This window comes from Semicossyphus pulcher, unplaced genomic scaffold (genome assembly GCF_022749685.1).
Source record: "Semicossyphus pulcher isolate SPU_LCO1_2020_fin unplaced genomic scaffold, fSemPul1.0.p SCAF_21, whole genome shotgun sequence".
In the NCBI taxonomy this organism is placed as follows: domain Eukaryota; kingdom Metazoa; phylum Chordata; class Actinopteri; order Labriformes; family Labridae; genus Semicossyphus; species Semicossyphus pulcher.
In genome coordinates this window covers 5238667-5261129 of record NW_027211695.1, presented here as the reverse complement: position 1 = coordinate 5261129, position 22463 = coordinate 5238667, and the positions used below count along the sequence as shown (strand labels likewise).

The window sequence follows — 22463 nt, the reverse complement described above, 5'->3', positions numbered from 1 at the left end:
CGTTCAATCAAGGGTGAGGGAATCGATGCGATACACAGCCGCTTGGCTAAGCTGATGCGACGCATACTTCCAGACCTCCCTATTTGTTCTGGCTGAGACACCAAGGTTAAAGATTGGGTTGATCATTGAACATGTCTGTCCGGATTAGGGAAAGGTTTAGTGATCTGCGGGCTTAATGTGTTACAGCCAATAACCCGGGCCAGGCGCATGATGTGAGATAGGTAAACAAGTAGTGTTTGAGAATGTGGGAGGTGACTGCTTTCTCATGAATGTGTGCACTGTTTTATTTCTGGTGAGGCTTCATGCTAAATGCTCCTGCCTGCGTTATCAGTGATCATTAATCTACTGCTGCAAATGAAGAGAGAGAGAGGACTTGTTCACATTTATCTCCACACTTGCAGCCGCGTTTAAGAGAGTTCATTGTATGTTTCCTCCCGTTCTGTGCAGCACTTGTTTCATTCATATGATTTGAAAATACATTTGCAGACTCCTGCGGTGACTAAAATATCACAGCAAACATCAAACCTGTGTTTGGCAAATAGAGCCAGATTTGGCGTTGAGATGGAAAGTGACCGATTAGCCAGCTGCCAAAAAAACAATTGGCAATGATTTTAATTAACAATAGTATTATGAATAAGTGTAGTTGTTATCTTTTACAAAACACACAGCAATAGATCCGGTGTTAGTTTCTTTTTAGGAAATGATTTACTGATTTATAAACCATCAATTTATCAAGGAGCAATGTGGGAGAAAAACGCTTAAACTTATAGCTGCAGGACTAAACTACTGCACTTCACATGTGTAGGAGCCAATTTAGTTATATTATGATGTAAATACTTTTGCATAAATATTGTTGGACTTAGGGGTGGGAATCGCAGGGCAACTCACGATAATATCACGATACAGCGATAATTGATATATTGCAAGACAATCATATAATGATGCATCACGATATCCGATAAACTGAAGAATACAAAATGCCCCTAAAAAGGTAAAGTGCAGAATTAATGTATTCATTAACAGATTTGGTGTCAGTTTCACATATTTTGACACCAATTAAAATGAAAGAATGATGTAGTGATGCGGTGAGTCAAAATGTCTGGGGAAATCTGTTAAGTGTCGTGTTCTTTAAACTTGGAGTCAGCCTATCAATTATTGTATCGCACAGGTTAGAACGATGATATATTGCCCTATCTATCCGACCCCCGGTTTGACTGATTCACTTTGACCACTTGGTTTGTACTGTGTTGGTCTGATTGGTCACATGATGAGGTCAGGTGTTCATAGGAAGTTAGTTGGGAATAGGTGGAGGGCACACACGGCTCTTACTGTAAGCACTTACTTTGTGAGAACGGCAACAGGAACAGTGTTGCATCATTTTTTCATCTAATCAAATCAGTAATAATTTTCTGTCTGGTTTACCAATCCAAACGGGAACATCACCCAATGATATTCTCATTCTGGACAGTTGGTTTTGGTTACGTGTCAAGACCTTCGTACACAGGGGTGGGACCAAATATCGATATGGCCATATATTGGTACTGTATTGTGATATTATCGTTATCATGGACCACTATTGGATAGTGAGTTAGCCTGCGATTCCCACCCCTATTCCTATACTCCTGTGCAAGTGACTAAAACATTGGCTCATTGGATAGTCCCTACAATATGGTTTAAACCCATGGTTCTCAACTGGTGGGTCGGGATCCAAAAGTGGGTATGCTAAAAAAAAAGTTGTGCTGCGCTTTTATTTTGAAGGACATGGGTTTCCTATGACGTGCGTGCAGTCGTAATGTAGTTTAGTCACACTCCATGTAGCCACTGATTGGGTAATCCCAGCTACAGTTACATTCATGAAACTGGATGTAGTTTATAGCAAATATAAATAAAGGGAATATTTTCCCCTGATGCACTGACACCATTTTGGTTGACTATTATACTGTTGTCTTTTGTGATGCTGACATACTGTGATGTTTGGTTCCATCTCAGGTCCAACCTGCACCATTTTTCATTATATAAATTTGAGCGGTTGAGGCGAGACCAGTTGAGAACCACTGTTTTAAACTAACGTTCGGCATCAGTGGAATTTGTGTACATGCATATTTGTCTTCTGTAGTAAATGTTCTTTTGCTAAATTTAAGGCAATTTTCGATTTTTTTTTTTTTAAACTCAAACAATGGTTTGAACCTCGGAGAATGCAACGTAACTCAGTGCAGGTACAGTAGCTGTCCAAATTAAATCCAACTGCACTTAAACTGCCGTGCAATGAAAATAAAACAGACAACAAAACATGCAGGCTTTGGCATTGTAAATAACTGCCTTGAATTACAAAAAGAATATATCTAAAATGTGATATTGCAAATTAAATCAATTTGTAATTCAGAAGCTAAACTCACAATCACAGCACTCTGATCCTTTAAGATCTCTACCTGTGCAGCCTGGCCATGAAAAAGCGCCCCGTCTGAAGCCCCTTTAATCTGCAGAAAAGCCCTTAGGCCCCGGCTGTGTTTCTCACATACCAGCGAGAGCTGCTGGAGCAGGGTGGTGATGAACACAGCTGCTGACATGCATCCAGCTCCTGAGACCCGGTGCAGAGACAAGGCCACTGTGAAGCCATACTGTATGTGTGTAAGTGTGTGTGTGTGTTATGTGTCAGTAGGGGGTAAAAAATAAAGTCCCACTTCCTTATTAGAAGGGGCCCCAGCTGGCCCTCAGCTCTCCTGTGGGAATTAGTCCAACGTTGCACAGGAACCATTGGTTTTGTCGGGCTATTGGCCAGAAAGCTCCTCGGGGCAGGCAGCCAGACACACACACACACACACACACACACACATTAGTCTCTCACACACACGCATGCATGATAGAGGCACACACGCACACACTGCACTCCCCCGCCATGTCTTGTCAGATGGAAAATCCGGATTACCTTTCCGTCCAGTTCACTAGGCATTAATGTCCACTATTAGGTTGTCTTTGGATGGAGCTCTGTGCCCGAGCATGAATGTCAAATATAATTCACTTTCAAAAACACTCACATGAAGACCTAGCCTCAGCCTCCAGGGGGGCTACAATAACAAAATCTTACAGTCCAATGTGTTTTTGAAGCATCAACAGTGGGCAACTACCTGTTTCTACTCCCATGAAGTGGCACTGCTGCAAATAAAGTCCTCTTGACAGACAGGATGCCAGGTGATTAGGATAACTCATACCAGCCGTGACTACAGAGCCCTGAATGCTACCACACATCCAAGCCTCCCGTTCTTAAAGCAAAGCCACATACTCGGACTGTGAATGGCCCCGTCCGTCAAATGCCACAACAACCACTGACCGACCACAAGCCTCTCAGGACTGCAAAGGTCCTCTTGTCACCAGACGCCTTCAGCATGAGTAACAATTCACAAATGCTGCCTCTTTTTTTCCCCCGTCAATAGCAGACGGATTGTACAATAGTGGTGCAACACAGACAGCTCCTCTCTGTAACCCCGGTTCATGTTTATTCTCAGCCGTCTTGCAGCTAAAATTGTTTCAAAGTGTTTCACAAGCGCCGTGCTTTATGGATCGCACTGCACAAATAAGTAACACCCTCCTCGCAGCCCACATGAAGACGTTAAGGAACTGTGTTTCTAACTTCTAACTGTATCCACTAGACAAACAACAAGGGCTGAAAAAACACACACACAAGGTCTGGTACAGCTGCAAAATGTCAGGGACTGACAGAGCAGCAAGGCTAACTCAACACTGACAGTTTATTGTAGGGGAAAAAAACAGCATTACTTGAAATGACGGTCACAAGATGGATACAAGTGCTCTGAAGCCCGGAGTTTGAAATTAAGACTGGCACTGGAAGTGACCATATTTGGGCGACAGGATGGATATACCAAAGGTCAAGTTGAGTTATTAGCTGTGTCCTAACTCTGGGGCTGGATTTGGAGGACGTATTTGAAGGCCGATTGCGTCACAAAGGCTGTCCCATTTTGAAGATGTTCCGACAAATGCGTCCTCCTTTTCCCGGGCCACTAAGGATCCATCAGGTGCATCCTTTGTGGCCCAACATATCCGGAGATTCATTGCGCGCCAATTCAAACGAGATGGTGGCCGAGGAATACACTTTTAAATGCAAAAGATTCAACTCAATCGAAAAGCTAGCGACACAAATGTTCAAAATAACGAAAGGGGCCCTGAAAAAAATTATCTCAAAATAATAGGTTAAGTTACATGACATTGGTTATGATAGCTAATTAGCCTGCTAGCTACCTGTTGCTAGGCAACAGGAGCCGCGTTTGGCGAAGCAAGGGTAAGGTCGGGAACAGCTGGTGACGCAAACAGGAAATCCTCCATAGACCAGATCGTCTCTGTTCAGTTGGGCCTTAGCGGTCTAAGCTACAGCTAGCGGCACTCACCCGTCAACCAAAGCGACCACACCCTCAATTACGCATAAATTCAAGCCTTACGAAAAAATAACCTTCCGCACTCTTATCATGTTTAGGGAAATTAGCTATAGAGACAAAAATGTTTTTTATACGAGGCTGTAAACATGTTTTATTTGTCTGTAAAGTTGGGGATTTTAACATGGGAGTCTATGGGGACTGACTCACTTTTGGAGCTAGCCTCAAGTGGTCACCAGGGGAACTGCAGTTTTTAACACTTGAGCGATGGACATTTTTTTAGCCCTGGAAGTTTTCTCTTGGTATTATCAAACTGTTTCAACTCTAAAGGAGTCACTGTATCTTTAACAGTATATCTAATATAAATACAAGAGATATGCATCTTGTATGTTTGCTGTCTAGATAAGCTTCTTGAATTTGTTCCTGCTGAATGTTTTAGATGCCCTATTTTAAAATTCAGCACCAAAGTTACAGTGCCCCCTGTTCTCTGGATCATCCACAGACGTCACTGTAAGTGGTTTTACTAGGGGCTATGTCTTTAGAGAAAGTAATTCCAAAGAAAAACGTCCCACAGTGACGTCTGTTTTGTTCCAGGAGCAAAAAGGACAAGCTGCTAACTTATTCAAGTGTAATTTCTCAAAGCTATCACTCCCACAAACAAAATTCCTTTCACCTTAGTGTTACTGTGCTGGCAGCCAAAAATCTCAATGATAGATTCATGAAAACATGGAGAACTGAAACAAAAAGTAAGCTTGAAAAGATACCAGCAGGAGTTAGGCTTTATGATTGTCTGTGTATCCTGCACACTACATTATTTGAGTGTGTTGTTTATGTATATCTGCTGCAGTGGCCTGTTATTTTTACAATATTCTGTCTGGATGTCAGCTTCACCCTCCACTGCGAGCCGGATGTGGGGATGTTGTTGTTTCATTGAGGGGCTAATATCCACTGGGGCAGCCTGACCCTTTAAATGACTTCCTCCTGGTTTGATAGAAGAGTAATTATTTCCTCCAAGCCCCTCCCTCCTCCACTCCCTTCCTCCTTTAACCCCCCCGACAGAGATGAAATCCCCCACATTACTCCAGCAGCTTTTTTCGTTTCACTCTGTAAATAGTCAAATCAGCTCTGATGCAGGGTTACAAAGGGACAGTAGAGGAGTAGCACCAATCAACAGCTTGATGAATGTTAGCCTCCGTGCTAACATCACCACCCACCAACTCCCCACCGGCTCCCCAAGGGGTCGGGAGGACATGTTTCTTCCTGTCCCGAGACATTGGAGGGAGGGTACTGGTGACAGTGTGACTGGCGCCAAGTGCAAACACACACACACGCACACACACACTCTTCCAACACAGATACACAGCCTAGCAGGGGATTTGTTGTGCTTTGTGGTTTTGCTTTTCTGCAAGCACAACAGTGTTTAGTTTGTCTGAAGCAGAGACAAAGCACATGCGCTGTGAAGCTCCTGCATGGTCACAGTTGACTCATGTACTTATCAAAGCACTTATTAGAAACCAGCTGCTCCCTGTACCGTCTGCAGTCCCACTTAAACTAATTCATCTGCAATTTATTTGAAATAGAGCCCCATCCTAATCATTTTTTAATAAAGATTCATAAAAACAACCCTTACGGCAGAAACCAGGTACCTCAGCACTTCACGGTGCATATTCCACATTAACGACCTTTTGGAGTATCACGTCCTCCGTCTCTATTTCTGTCTCCACTTCTTTATAATTCTCCACTGTGTGCTTTATCATAATGCGGAAATGCAGAAAATGTTTTTTAAAATTAAAAACTGTGTTTCATTCTGCCAGGGCTTGACAAAATGACAAATATTCCCTCATATCTGCGGCACAGTCCCAACATTACTACAGTACAATATTCAGTGTTTATAGTGGCTAAGTGAGAGCGTGCGCAGTAATAAACTTTCACACACAAACAAGTGCAATAAAGGCAGATCTGTGGAGCCAATAAGTTCCCTCCGCTCCCCCACAAAAACTACGCAGCTTGTTAATGCATAACCATATCTGTGTAAAAAGGTGATTTGGTGAAGGAATTGTGTTAGCGTTAGAATAAAACTCAGATTTTTCTTCATTTAAAGCTGCACTAATCCATATCTTCATATTAACAATTGATAAAAGGAGTGTGTATAATGTAAAAGAGGTCGATCATAGTGATGAATTTACACAAAATTACCAACTGATTTGCACTTCCCCTCAGCTCTACAAAGAATTTTAGCATCTTTCAGCTCATTGTGGTGTTAAAGATGCGATCTGGTTCATTCATGCCACTTTAATTAACTTCATTTCCAGACACAGCAAGTGGCTGTTTCAGCAAAACTGATAAATCCACTGCACACTACCTGCCCAGCACCAAATTGCAGACAATTGCAGTAAGCGACCAGCTAACTATTAGAAGATATTACTTTAAAGATTGAACTGAGACTAAAACAGGAGAGTGACTATGGGACTCCAACATGAATGCTAATGTTGCACCTTGTTTAGTTAGCGACAGGCTAACTATCTTGATATTTATTTCAAAAGTTAGCTAAGACTAAAACAGAGCGAAAGGGAGAGTGAATATGGGACTCCAACATGAATGCTAATTTGGCTAGTTGTTAAGTTAGTAACAAGCTAACTAATGAGCAAGATATTTATTTTAAAAAATAGCTAAGACTAAAACAGAGCGAAAGGGAGAGTGAATATGGGACTCCAACATGAATGCTAATTTAGCTTGTTGTTAAGTTAGTTCAAGCAAACTAATGAGCTAGATATTTATTTCAAAAAATAGCTAAGACTGAAAAGGAGAACTAAAAGGAGAGTGAATATTGGACTTCAATACGGATGCTAACTTGGCTCGTTGTTTAGTTAGCAACAAGCTAACTAACTATCAAGATTTATATTTCAAAAGTTAACTAAGACTAAAACAGAGCTAAAGGGAGAGTGAATATTGGACTCCGACATAAATGCTAATTTTGCTCTGTGTTAAATTAGCAATTTGCTAACAATCTATCTAGATATTAATTTCAAAAGTTAGCTAAGACCAAAGTAGGGCTAATGAGAGAGTGTTTAGTTAGCAACAAGCTAACTGACCAGACATTACTTTCAAGAGTTAGCTAAGACTAAAACAGAGCTTAAGTGAGAGTGAATACTGGGCTAAAATGTTCATGCTAATGTTGCTCTGTGTTAAGTTAGCAATTTGCTAACAATCAATCTAGATATTAATTTCAAAAGTTAGCTAAGACCAAAGTTGCTAATAGGTGCACCGCAGTATGTAAAGAAGACATGTATAGGCTACATAACAGAAGAAGACATGAAGAAGAAGACATGCATACATGTAAAAATGTAATTATAGCTGTGAAATAAGTAGTTAACTAAAAAGAGCAACAGAGCAACATCTGCTTCTGCATTGTATATTGTAGTAAAAAGGAGCGTAAAATAGGTATAATAGAGTATATCTCTAAACTGCACCCAGGCACAGTACCTGTGTGGATGTACTGAGTGACTTTCACCTCTGCCTGTAATAAAATTACCTACCAAAGAAGCTGATATTAGCATTTTAGTCGTATTTGCTGAGATCTACCCTGTCTATTTTATTTAAATGTTGGCATCGGAGCTCGTTGTATATTCCCTTTGACTCTCTGCCTTTGATGCCTCAGATCAAGCATCACATCAATGGGAAAAGTCGACCCTCTCTACCCTGTGACCTGAGCGGGTAAAGTAATGGAGTTCCCCCTTTAAATCGCGTCTTGAATCTCTTATGATGATGTGTGAGGAGCGGCTGTGGTTTCATTGACCCAGTAAGCTTTACACCCCGACATTTGCTTCTAAGAGGCTAATTATTTTTTGTTGTTGCATGTCTGCACTTGAAGTCAACTAGCTGAAACGTGACTAATTAGTTGGTTAGTTTGGCAGTAAGCACATGAAAGGTTTGAGGGCAAGAAGAGGGTGCTCACTTGACAGGCACACCACGTGGCGTAACACTCGGTGATATTCCTGACATACAGTGTGTTTAAGAATATCTCTGTACTTGTTAAAACAAAGTGTCATAACATTTGCTTTGGTGTTTTCATAGCACAGCACATGTACACGACTTTGACATTGTCGGGCAGGGGGCTGTGTGTGTATGATGTGTTTGAGTGTGTATGTTGTTACTCACACATACTTCAGCAGAACTGCCTGGACTTCCATCCCTGAGGAGTTCCATCTGCAGGTGGGAGCCAGCGAATCTAAACACGCATAATCACACATACATTAACAGTGTCTCGCACATAAATTACATGACTATATCTAATTCATATTCACATAAATAAATAAGCATATTTATAGAAACATCTCCTTAAATGTTACATTGAAAGTGAAGCGACTCTTGAATCTGCAGAATAAAAATAAGGCTATAGCAAGCAGATTAGCCTAGCATAAATATTGGAAGAGCGGGTAGGATAGCTAGCTTATCCCTGTCCTAAGCTAACAAAATCCACTTACCAGCACTTCTAAAGATAACTTGTTAAAACGTAATTTTTGATAAGTTTAACTGGTGTGAACACTGAAACAACAAAAGTGTCTAAACAACAACTTCTTGGTTTTACAGGGTGTTTATGTGTTGACTATTTCCAGGCCAGCTGGAGTGACTATCTGCTGGTTGTCTGGAAACACAACTGTGACGACAGCACTCTAGGAATGCTAGTTGTTTTTGCCGGTGTCCAAGTCTTTGTAGATGGTGGCTAAGTCCGTGGGAAACGGAGGGTGGCCGGTTGAAGTCCCGGTACGGACCAAGCATGGAAATTGGGGCTGGTAGCTGGAGACGTGCCGGTTTATTTCTCGGGCACAGTTGAGCAAGGCACCAACTCCCTCAACTGCCTGAGGCGCATGTCCATGTGCAGCCCCCTCAATCTGACATCTCTCCATTAATGCATGTCCACAGGGCCCTGTTTGTGTGTATTTCGGGCCTATGTGTCTGCAGCATGTTCCTAATAATAGCTGCACATTAACATAAGATTATCACGAGTGTTCTATGTCTTACATTTCTCACAAAGCCTTTAATTTACGCTTTCAAATTCAGTAGATTGACTTTAAATTATTTTAAAAATCTTTAAAATGCAAACTAGTTTATAACATGGAACATTACTCTTTGTTACATAACCAGTGCTAATTGTCACATGACCCGAAAACAAAGGCCATCATGTTCTTGCATTTAAAATTGTCTCATAACAGAGGGACTTATTGTTATTGCTTCATAGATAACATACACTCGCAATCCAATAACACGACTGTCCTCTCACTAGGAATGAGGACAGCTGTTGATTAACCAGGGAGCCAGAAAGCTGAGCTCATGTTGACCTATATTAGATTTAGTCTGGTGTGTGTGCCATATGAATATGCATATTCTTATGTCTAACATCAGTGTTTACTCCGGGTCAGATAAGGCTGCGGGACTTGAAACCCTCTAGTGACATTACAATCTCTTTGTGTGTGTCAGCGTGCGCTCACACATCCGACAAATATGGAAAAACGCCAGCTCGGCAGATTCAGCTTCATTTCAAATTCTGACATCATCTGAGCTTCAGTGTCTTTGCTAGGGGGCCTTTCTACTTTCATAGCCTTAGCCTCTGCATTATGTATGGATATATGCTCTTTATAGCTGAGATAAAAGACATTAAAGAAACTGTAACAAATTCAGGTTAAAATACAGCAAAGTACTGAAAAAAAAATCAAAAACAGCATGTCTAATACTGAGCTCTAATCAGTTTCAGCTGCAGCAAACAGGCTCCATGAGAAGAATTTCAAGAGATCAATAATGAACTCTTTTGTGAACCCACAGTGGAGCGGTGCAGATTAGAAGACCTCGATACACTGGATCATGTTTAGTTGAAATAGAGGGTTTTAATTTATGAAGTAGCTGATGGTCAAATGATGATGGAAACCTTTTAAACCACTGAAGCTTTCAATTGCACAGATGATGCCACTAATGGGGACAAATGAAGTGAGCCGTCACTGATGTGGAACTGTGGTCTGGGATATGATAGCTTGACACATTTCTCCATATAAACCCTTCTTGGATTATTGGATTCTTGACTTTATTGAAGTATGCAGCGTCTGTATTTTGTGTGTACCTGAGATCATAGGCGCCTGAGCAGTGGAGCAAGTGGAGCAAATGCATCTCCATTATTCAATCAGGGGGAGCAAAATTCGGGTTTTGCTACCCCACTTTTTGTCTTTGTAAAAAGTACACTTATCATCAAACAGTCCCCACAATCAGGTGATTATATTTAAGCACCCTATATTAATGACAATTTTACTATTCTCAGCAACTGACAAAAACATTTTTCGACTGCTCCGACAAACCCTTAGCCGATCGTTTGCCTCAACGCGCTGTAGCTGTCAATCACAGTCTATCGATCCACACAGGAGTCTGACTGACAAAGGTCAGAAACATTTAGCTTCACTGCGATCATGGACTGAAAGCAGAACATAGGAAAAGATAAGCTAGCGTATGTCGAATGAACCTGCTTGGCCCACTGACTAGGATTTCACTGTTGTGGAAATGCCGAACTGATTTGCTGGTAAACGTTAGCTTAAACCCTTTTTACACTGCCAGTTCAAGGCGGGATTATTATGCGTTCCGTCTTCTATGTAAAATGCACATAGGTGTAATGGTGGGGCGTAGTCATTCCGCCTGAGCTGGCATCAGATGTAGTAACAGAGGCGTTACAGAGGCAAAACACGCTTTGTAAAAACACACACTGGGGCGGCTTTACGCCGGCGATGCTTGGTCCAATGTAAAATGGCAAAGGCTGCATGACGGCGGAGCTTCGTTACGGCACTGCAGTGGAACCGCAATGTTAAAAGGGCTTTACTTTGCCAGCCTGCCCACCTCACGTTAGCTTGCTGGTCAAATATAGTAGACCTGCAGAGCCGGAGAGCGATATTACTCCGCTGCTCTCGGCTGTGGAGATGGGACGAAGAAGCCGAATTAAGGGTCAGCTCTTTTCAGTGTAACGTGGCTGTTAATATTTGGCATTACAGCCCTGTTGATTGTATTATTTCGGATGTAGTGGAAGGAGAGTAAACGCGCATAAACGCATATAATCTAACTAATCTAGAATAGTGCCGGTGGCTGTTACTTGACTTAATCCAAGAAGTTAGGTGCGGTAGAAATGCAAGCAATTTGTTTTAAATTAGAATGTTTTTTCTCGGGGAGGACCCCCTGACCCCCCACCACCTATATATCTTTCCAAGTTTGCTGCCCTATTTTGAAAGATAACCAGGCACCCATGTCTGTGTTAAATAAAAAGTGGGTAAAAGTAAAAAAACTCCAGCATGGGAAAATCCTTGCTACTTTTGTGAGAGCTTCTCCTTGATCCCATCGGCATCATTAAATTGAGCTAAGAATTGAACCAAGGATTCAGGATCATTTCAAACTGCGCGTAGACTTCTGGAAAGCTTACATGAGTTCCCCTTACTGTAAGAAGAAAATTCTGAAGTACAAACTACATGACTTTAAAAAAACACATTCGCAGTAGAGGTTGGAGGTAATCAGTGGATCAGTGTGTGATCTGAGTCTGTGGGATGGAGCAGAGAGTGATTTAAGATCTGTTTGTGGGGCTAAAGAAGAGGTGAGGGGCAGTGGTCGAAAGTGGTGGTGATGGTGGTGAGGAAGGAGGGGGATGGGTTTTGCAGGTTACCTGAGCGTGGAGCGAGGAGGGGTAGGTGAAAGCGGGTGGGAGGGCCGGCGACAGCTCCGCCGGGTACAGTGGGTATGACGCCCACACGTCTGGGCTGCTGGGATATAGAGCAGGCACTGTGAGCTCATCTGTGGAAAGAAGAAGAGGAGGAGTGGAGTGAGGAAGGTGGCCAGTGGATGGGGTGGGTGGCTAGAGAGGACAGGGTGGAGGTAGCGGTGGTGTAGGTGGTCGTGGAGGTGAACTACAGGTGGGTATTTGTTGCCTGGAGTAGCATCCTCTCATTTTATTTCTTTAAATCACCTGACTGTTTGCTAAACCCGCCCCTTCAAAGAATTCTAGGCATAGCAGGCCTGTCAGGTTGGATTTCTCAACCTGCCAAAGCGGTATGCATTGGGCTGTAGACGGAGCAATAATACTTGTTGCAGATTATTATCAATCTTGGAGACGGTTGTCTTTTTTTAAGCGTTTCTAAAGCCAAAAAACACAGAAGCACAAGTTTCTGGAATGGATTAAACACTGTTTCGATTATAATCATAATCATGCTAGTGTACTAGCTTACTTCCTTCAACAGTAACCGAGCCTTACCTGCAATGGCAAGGAAGTTGGCAATAACATAATCCACTGTGTAGTATTTTCCCACTGTCCTCTGCACTGAGTTTCGGCTTAGCCTTGTACTGCTTTTTATTGGAAGAAAGAATAGCCGACACTCCCGCAATCCAAGCTAACGAAGGGCTACCCGAAGCAACTCACCCTAACTCAGCCCTTTCTTGTGTATTTATAATTGAAACCACTCTAAATTTTCAGAACTACATAAATTAAGCTGCCAAACAGAATCATGATAAAAGAATAATGCTCTTTCCTAGTTTGGCTTATAACAGGTATTTAAATGTTACATGAACTGGTAGGATTGCTGACTAATCGGCAGAGAAGTTTAGCTTTAGCATTTAGCACAATAGCAATTATGAAACTACATAATAGCATCATACTGCATCCATATTTAAGACTCCTTTGACAAGACCTAGATTTTAAAACAAGTCAACTAGAAGCATAGCCTAGTCAGGTGGAGATGGCTATCTCAATTAACTCATGAAACTCAAGTTAGCTTGATTAGCTTGTTAGCTACAGCTGTCGCAGTTGTCATTTCAGCCGGCAAAATTGACGGTTGTCGGCTACAAATAATTGCCAACTTCCATCTAACATTATTAAGTACATTTTTAAACACTTAATCTGTATTTTGTGTGCTAAATCTGCCCCTGTTGTTATTGTAAACTGTAAATGTCTGGTGTGAAAACTGAAGGGTTAGCAAGTGTAGCAACACTCACGACAGTTAGTTACACTCCTCTAACGTCAGTAAAGTGACTTAATTTGGGATAAAATGAGAGGAAACTGCCTCAGATGTGATGATTTACTCGCTGAGTTGAGTATAAAGAGAAAAAAAGATCATAGTGCATGCGTGAAGAGATAGGTGACAGTGCAGAGTGGTACAGAGTAAATGAAGGTTTAAAATGTATGTCTCAATGGAGAGCCATCAGATAGCTGTACAATTTTAGGAAGCATTTTGCCCGTGCTTCCCGTGTCTCCTGTAAGTGTTTATCATAGCAGGATCAGAAAAAATAGCTAATTTAAACACCGCTTATCAGGAAATGACTGCAATTTCTCTCCTGGTGATTACGTCATGCTTTCATTAATCGTTTCCTTCCATTTTCCACTGGGGCTCCGAGTGCACACACCCTTTCTCCTAGATAAGAGCAGTTTGATCATTTGGGAAGAATGTATGACCACAGCTGGCCTATGTTCAACTATCAATGACTGATTCTTGCTGAATACTTAACTCTGTAGAAAATATTTAACTAAATGGGGAAAAGGACAGAGCTGCATTTGCAAAATCCTTGTACGCATGGTACTCGAACTCAGGGGCCATGAGTCCGAATAATGAAAGGGACAGCTAACAGTGAAAGTTAAAGGAACAAACACCATTGAAAAAAATCTACTTTCAGTGATTAGCAGCCAAGTCAATCTCTATTTTCTATGTGTAGTCAAAGCTGAAGCACAAACACTCTACTAATGACAACAAATACTAAAGGGAAACAGCCGTCCATTCACCCAAGACAAGACAAACAAGACTGCCAAAGAGAGCAGCAACAGAAACAATAAGTAAGACGAGCTAAGGGACAAGCAGTTTACTCACATGGGTCTCTGCCAATGAACTGTGGCCCGGGGCTCTGCTGGGATGGAGGAGGGTTGGGGGTGCCAACCAGCTTGTTTTTGGCCATCTTGGTGTTGGCCTTGGCGAACTCCAGCCGCAGGGTCTGGGGGATCTCTGGATCAAACCGGACACCCTGAAACCCAACAGAAAAATGTGTCAGCAAATAGGTAAATGGATGAGCAAAGATGGACACCAATCAAAAAGCTCACATATCATAATTAATCCCTCATTATTTTAGGTATTGTATTATACTTCTGATATCTATTATTATTTTGGCACAGGCTTAAAGAGTGGGTATTATGCTGTTTTACATTTTAAGACATACATATAATGTTACAATGTTGGATGTCCAGACTAAACGTGGGTGAAGTTTAAAATCTGTAGGTAAAACTATGTTGGAATAATCCCCAGGCTTCTCAGCTCAGTCTGCAGGCTGCTGTGAACGCCACATTTCACTCTGTTTTTTCTACACGCTGCACTTTGTGACATCACAAAATGCAACCTCAGCAGGCTTCGGAGAGCTGGCCAATCAGAAGAAAGCGGACGGGGTTTCTTAAAGGGACAGAGCTGACTGAGTTGTTTCAGGAGGAGGCTGTATGAGGGCCTGCACAGAGCACGAGAGTGAATATCCATCCATTATCTATAACGCTTATCCTGTTCAGGGTCGCAGGGGGGCTGGAGCCGATCCCAGCTGTCATTGGGCGAAGGGCGGGGTAAACCCTGGACTGGTACAGAGTGAATATGATGCTTAAAATTAGCATAATACCCCCCCTTTAAAATATCAAATACTTTGCTTGTGAGATGGTGTCAAACTCTTTGTAGTAATCATCATAGTAATGTCATCAGTCAGCAATCAAAGCCATCATAACTTTGAACGAAGATGTACTGTATTTTACAAGTTTAAATTTTCAGTGTCAAATTGTCAGTCTTCTCAACTAAGAAACAAAGTTGGATAATTAGAATGTAATGGGTTAATGTTGTGGGTATAGAGTATTCAAGCCTCTAAATTAATGTGTTGTCAGGTATTGTGGATGGTTCCAATACTGTGATACCCATGATCCTTAGTTAAGGTTCATATTAAGAAGAAGCCAGTCAAAGGCAAACTCAAAAAGCTTTGTTGTTGGAAACAATGAAGGTGTCTAAAAATGGCATCGTCTTTGGTTGTCACTCACCGTTAGCCAGGCTTGAGTTTGTTGAGTGCATCTTTTTTAAACAAATCCCTCCAGGGACTTTTAGAGGCGAATGACATATTATTTGTTTGGGCAAAAAATAAATACCACTTAGATTCCCAGAACCCTGAACACCCAAAACACTGATCCAAAATCTGATCTATAAGAGGCACCATCATCAACATAATAGTGTTGTTAGGTAAAGTGATAATTAATGCTAAATCATCTCAAATGTCTATAAAAGGTCACTACTCCATCTTTGTACATTTATAGTGGAGGATTTTTGATGGCAATAAATCCAAAAGTAATTCACAGGTATCCATGATTTAAGTTGATTCTTTAACCATGTGTAATGCGATCCATGATACAACATACTTCCCCTCCCAAATTTTACTTTCATACAAAATCTTATAAGAAACATAGTTAAGTTGTTTATAGAGTTCTTAGATGCCCCTTGTTTCCCTGGTAGGTTACTCAGAGTCAACACCTTGGGAGGTCTCTTTGTTGTGTGAGATTTGAGTACACCACATGATGACTCCTAATGACGTTACACATCGGATCAGTTATACTTTGCTTTAGCAACCGTGCCCCAAACAGCCTGACAAAATGAATGATTTTGTTCATGTCTGAGGAGTTGATGTTATAAATAAATGAGAGCATCTGATAGACTTCAAGTCTTGTGCTTTGAAGTAGTGATAAAGCAGGGTAATCAGAGCACTGAGGGGTAAGATATCATGCATGACCTTTTATTGTGCGTTATTTAGATGTCCCATGAGACCTGGCTGACACCTCGAATTTTCACATTAAAGACTTTTTCCTTTAGCAGTTAATTTAAGGCTGGAAACCTGTCGCTTTAGGATATCTATTTTGTCATGAAGTCTGCGATAAATTTGCCATCGTGTTTAAGAGTGTTATTTTTGGAAACAGAAGACGTCTGCAAAAAAAAATGGCTAGGTTTTGTTGACTTTAACACTATGGGCAGACAAGACACAAGGCCCGAGCTCTGTTCCCTGCGGAACTCCGTGATCTAATAATGTGTCGTAACATACAGCACGTACCACCTTCGGAATTCTTCGATGCCAAAACTAAAATCCTTCTGACATACCAGGTTGTTTTTGTATCTTACACTTTGAGCTACATCAAAAACTTCTACATGTTCAGTGGTCCAAATGATTTTTCTTCTTCATCAATTATCACTGCCTGAAGAAAAACAGGGAATGTGACAAACAAATGTTCTCCTGTTTCCAAAAACAAAGCAGCTGTTTGTCTGCCCGCAATGGTCGCAACACGGCCAGGAAGAATTCAACCAGCAACTATAAGCACCCTCTAATTAACCTCATTCGATTGTCTGTTAAAAGACGGGCAGGAAAACAACGAGGGTCAGATCAATGGTGGAGAAAAGCAGCGAAGAGCAAAAAGTTCTCTGCAGCAAAAAAAAGAGCGAGAGGCTGCGAGCATCGTCCCTGCAGGCTCCGGGCAGAGCTGAGCTGAAACAAGCGAGGGATGACTCTTCTCATGAAGGGGAGGGAATTAACTAGGATTGCCTTGGCTCAGTGCGTTCACAGCTTCTGCCAGTCGAGGCTGCAGAGGTATAATAAGGTACATGGGTATAATGAGGCCTGAGCACATCTCAGTTTGAACCCCTGCCTTGAAATGTTGTGTTTTTCAGCTTCTTTGGACTTCTTTTGGTATGTATTGTGTTGCTGATAATTGTTGTAATGGTGTTGTTTGGGAGAATCAAGCGCTATTTTAGAAGCTATATCACAGAAGTACCATGACTAGAAACAAATCCCCTCTTTGCTTCAGCTTTCTCCGTCTTTCCCATATTTCAATATGCAGATAGATGTTAGCAAAATCTCCATATGACCCGCGGGACGTCGCTTTCCCCGAAAAAACAAGAGCACTGTTCAATTCTCAGCCCCACTGTGTTATTCTACGGAAACAGTCTGACTATTGTTGGCTCATAATAAGATGATAATTTTCATGCTTTCTTCAACTCTCTGCTCTGCCTTTGATGCGCAACAATATCTCAACATCTGAAAGTTGACAGAGCCTGCTTGCGTTGTCACAGCCCCGCTTTAGGAGGATGATAAAACTGATCTTTTTCTGTGACAAAGAGATCAACAAAAACTTAGGAAGCATGGGGAGAGATGGTGTATATCTAGACAGGTTAGAAAAACACAAGGAAACCAAAGCTGTGTGAGAGCGGCTTTTCATTACCGTCTATGTACGCTTTGTTTTAAGAGCGCTGATAAAACCCTGTGAGGACGGGCTCGGCTTCATATTTGATTCTCCCTCATCAAGGCTTTCTTTTGAGCTACATTCTGAAAGATTAAAATTAAACCCTGGATCAATATCTTCTATTTATATGTGAAGGAGCTAATTTTCCTCCTGACCTTGCAGGCAAAAGCTTGAAGAAGCTTTCAGACGTACAGTATGTTTGACTTTGCTACCTTTCTGCGTGTGATCGGAAATGTAGGAATGTCTGGATTACCCGGATATCACATGCATTCTGCACGGAAAGGCAGAGCGAGATGCGGTTCTCCAAGTCATCACAAGATATACAAGCGCAGAGCTGGAGCACGAAGAGGGCACGACACTTACGTTCAAGGCATTCTTAGCAGCCTCCGCCTCTGATCGACTGTCAAAGCTGACAAACCCCACCGGCTGGGGAGACAAGGAGACAGAACAAAAGAAAAGAAACATGGTTTAAGGCAGAAAAACTGAGTCGGCATTTCTGTCTGAGTGACATAGACATGTTGTTCTTTTTTCATTTTTTATCAAGCCTAACCCCCCCTCTCTTTTGCTGTCTCCCTCTTTTTCACCCTGTTTATAAAACCGTGGCGACAGAGAGAGGGAGAGGGAGAGATGGAGGCTGGACGCTTACAAGGAGAGTTCATCATTCAGCTCCCCTATGCCCAAATACGGGCAATGTGAGAGAGAGAAAGTGCCTTAAAGAGAGGGGAGGGAGGCAGAAAAAGGAGGAATGATAGAGAGAGAAGAAGGAAGACGAATGAAAATCAGAATGTAGAGGTTAAAGGTGAGAAAAGAAATGAAAGAAAGAGAGGTGAAGCGGTTTTTAAGACCTCCTCGAACAGGCCTGTCAGTGGAAAGCAATGCAATATATTCTTGTTCACGTCTATTTCAATTGTTCTTGTTTTATATTCCGGTGACATCACTGTAAAAGGTGAAAAGAAAACACAAGGATGCAGGTTCGCTTGTCAGATATGAACAAAGAATACACATTTTTTTGGTGGAGAAAAAGGCGTATATGTGTGTGCGGATGTTAGGGAGGAGAGTGGGGGGAGAAAATCTCCAAACATGTTGCTCCCATGGGGTCGCACTGCTGCGTGTGATCTGGAAAAGCAGTGTAGGGTTATGGGAATTTTGAACAAGTAGAAGAAAGAAGAGGGGGAGGTGGAGGGGGGAGAAAAGAAACATTGAAAAAAGAAAAGGGGACTAAGTGAAGACGTCAGGAGGAGGAAGCGTAACAGGAATATAAATAGAAAAGGTCTGAGATCTGGCTCTTGCTATATATGGAGATGGCTGCGTGCTCTCGGACCGGGGAGGGGAGAGGAGGGATCGATGATTTACATCGCCATTGTCATTAGTCGGGGAGGAGAGACGCTCAAAACAAAGACGAGGCTGAGGAGTGTTAAAGCGCTTTGTGAGACACGAGCGTAGGCATCTGTTGACTTTTGGCCTTGTGAGGATGGTAATTATGAAAATATGATGCAAGGTTGGGAGGTGCGAAGAGAGGCCAAAGTGCAGAGAGAGCTGCTGAGTGTCTCATTTGTTCATTAAAGGAGCGATTCACTCATGGAAAAAGCCACCGTCAGTTAAAGCTGGTGTTCTCTGTAATCGATTGAAGCAATAATATTTGAAATTGGCACCATGGCTGTGGAGAAAGTTGTACAAACAGCTTGTGGATTTGCCCACTCTACATTCCTACAACACCCAGCGTGCATTGCGCCCCTCCCTCTGAAAGGGGCGGTACACAATCCGAAATACGACGAGAATATACCCGTGGATCGTTGTAGTCTACATTTGAAACCTGACGATTTTGAACGAGACATGACATCGGAGGCGGGCGTCCTAGATTGAGGAAGTGTAGTTTAGCGAGCTCCTTGGCCTCCGCCAGATGACGCATCTTACGTCGTCTGTCGGAGGTTTTCCAGAGCCCACTGGAGAAGCGGATAGCATCCTCCAATAGCACTGAGCATTTTTTTCCGACCATAATGGCATTAGCTTCTCATAATAGCATGATAGGAGAGGCTGAAAATTGGCGAACTGGCGAACCTTTAAATACAAAAAGGAAAACCTGCACAGAACACATTTTCTACGTTCTACATTTTCTGTGCGGACGGCTAATGTTTAGCTTTAGCCGCATTATTAGCAGTAAAAATAAATCGATTCATCTATTACCTTATGAGGATTTCATAAATCAGATTATTTAAAGTTTAACTAAACACCAAGCTTAACAACAGAAACAGGAAGTGTAAGAGTCAACCACTCCTGATGCTGGTTGTGCTCCGTTGCATCTGTAGCCACATTAAACAGTGATGTCACAGGCTCCTGCTCCTCCACTGTTCACTGCTAATTTTTCAGATATTTCTCACTAGATCTTATCAGATGATGAAATCATGGGCACAAAAGAACAACACAATCCATCGAGCAATCGAGATAAGAGATTTAAAGCGAAAAACACACCTTACTTGCGAGAAAGACAAAACAATGAGGCGCATTAAAAAGTATTTCCTTGTTAATTTCCTTTTGAAACTTTTTGACAGCATGCAACCACACTGAAACTCAAAAAGGGAAACTCCCTGACCACGCAGAAGGATTTTACTTTAGAAATTTCCGCACCGGAAAAGAAAAGCTTTCCTTTGTTCTTAGTTTTAGAGGTATTACAGTCGGCACATTCGGTCTAAATCGCCCTAAACCCATCTAATGAGCTTGTCATGTCTTTATGGGAAACAGTGTAATGCGGTAATAAGTACACTGACATGAAGCTAAATTGCTTAAGTCTGGATGTGGACACCTGCCAGCTGAGCTCATTTTCAGTCCCGCCCCCCCTGAGGCGAAACTCAAGCGTCAGTTCTGCTCTTGTCAAAACGCTTCGCTTTGACACCTCAAAATTCTTTTCCCGTCTCCCTTCCCATCCCCGCACATCCCACCGGAGTTGATGTCTGCGACTACAAGCATACTATCCGACTGCCAAAGGCAAGTTGGTGCAACTCTTTTTCCCCTTCCCTCCCCCCAGGAGTTTTTTTTCCTCCTACAGGTACTTCCTGACAAAGTGTGCTAATCCTTCATAGTCAACAAGCCGATAACAACAAGGGGGGAGAAATGGGACAAAGGAGAGACAAGTAAATTAAAGGTGTTGATGAGCAAGAAACTGGGAAATGTAAACAGTACGAGCTGAGACGAGCTGACGACTTCATGCATTAGATTCTTTGTATCAGTGTGTCGTGGAGCATACCTGTTTGGATGTGAGTTTTATCAAGGAGCCTTCATAGCCCTGAGAAAAGAGAGAGAAAAGTCAGAACATATTTTGTTAACAAAATAAAAGCATGATGTAAATAAAATATGTTTTACATGATACCATTTAAATTGATCTAACATAAAAACAACTATAATAGCTACAACCTGAATTCTTCTTTTGCAGCCCAAAAAGGTAAGACTTCCATATTCGGTATCATTGTTGTTTGTTCATTGATGACGTAATTACACGTAAGAATAAACTAGGTGACAACAGGCGGTCAGCAGCAAAGGGTGCCTGCTCTACCGGCTAAACTAAACCAGCGCCCGTAACGCCTTTACTCTTTACAAAATAAAGCAGGGTGCTAGTTTAGCTCAGCGGTTAAAGTGCACGTCCCATGTATAGATGACGCAGCAGCCCCGGGTTCAACTCACGACCCTCGCCCCCTTGCTGCATGTCATCCCTCTTCCCTAATCTCCGACTCTATCCACTGCCATGTAACAAAATGATGCAAAAGACTGAAGTTTGATTATTTTTTCAACCATTTACATCATTTTGTTACATATTTATTGATGATGTCATTATGTTACATACGCTGTAAAATGTAGTTTTACACTCGGGGCAGCAGGGGGCAGCTGCAATGCGGCCGTGGGACATTATTGATTGCATAATCCAGTTTAAATTGATGTAAAATAAAACCCCTAATAGCTAATCTTTAAATTATACAGATGTTAGGGAGCACTTGAAGACACTGCAATAAACACAGGAAATACCAATGTAGAATCTGAGCTTGTATTTAATTAATCGCCTCTAAATGCTGCTTATAGAAATAAGCCTTAATCTTGAAACTAAAAGAATGAACAAATAACCGATTCAAACACATGTAAAGAAATAATGTACATGACATCAATATTTGTGTGCGTATTTAACTAAATCTGATTAAAAAACATGTCGGATCTTTTTTATTCGCGACACAATTTCGATACTTGAATGACATCACCAACAGAGTCTCAATCTATCGCAGAGTTCAAGCTGGTTGTTTCACGAGTCACAGAGCTCTTGTGAAGACCATATGTACAGATTTTATGTCCTACCTGATTAATCCAGATTTACTGCTTTAACGCTCATGTAATAAAGCATCTACTTAGAGTACAAGGTAGAGATGGATGCAAAGCAATCGCCCCATTATTCACTTTAACTGTGCTGCTGCTGCTGCCCCATTAGGGTGCATTATTCAAGGGCGACGGTCCAAAAGGCTTGCAGCATCCACACGCATTCACCTGAGCTAAACTCTACCGCTCTTTGTGTGACAAAGTGAAGTTTCTGAGGTGAAGCAAATAGCTTTGTTTTTGTACTGCAGGGCAGCCAGCCATTTTTCCATGACCGCACACACACACACACACACATATAAGCTTCTCATGGATCAAGATGTGATTGAAACTCGGCTTTAGGAACACAGACACTTGAACCTCGCGGGAGAGTTTCCATTGCCGTTTATTTCATCACCATTAATGGAGGTCCCATTGACTGCTGGAAA

General features: G+C 41.9%; 1 protein-coding gene across 4 annotated transcripts in view; it reads right to left on the bottom strand.

The window, feature by feature from the left end:
- Positions 1–22463, bottom strand: part of LOC138600940 (RNA-binding protein with multiple splicing-like) — a 44154-nt gene that overhangs the window by 3874 nt on the left and 17817 nt on the right. Inside the window, exons 3-7 of one of the 4 annotated variants that reach the window (XM_069672496.1) lie at positions 20927–20965; positions 18049–18111; positions 14258–14408; positions 12070–12197; positions 8544–8613 (exon numbers count right to left, since the gene is read on the bottom strand). In XM_069672496.1, coding sequence (XP_069528597.1) covers positions 8551–8613; positions 12070–12197; positions 14258–14408; positions 18049–18111; positions 20927–20965 — 444 coding nt within the window. In that variant the 3' untranslated portion in view covers positions 8544–8550. The remainder of the gene's footprint in view (positions 1–8543; positions 8614–12069; positions 12198–14257; positions 14409–18048; positions 18112–20926; positions 20966–22463) is intronic. The other 3 variants (XM_069672497.1, XM_069672498.1, XM_069672499.1) reach the window with 3 other exon arrangements.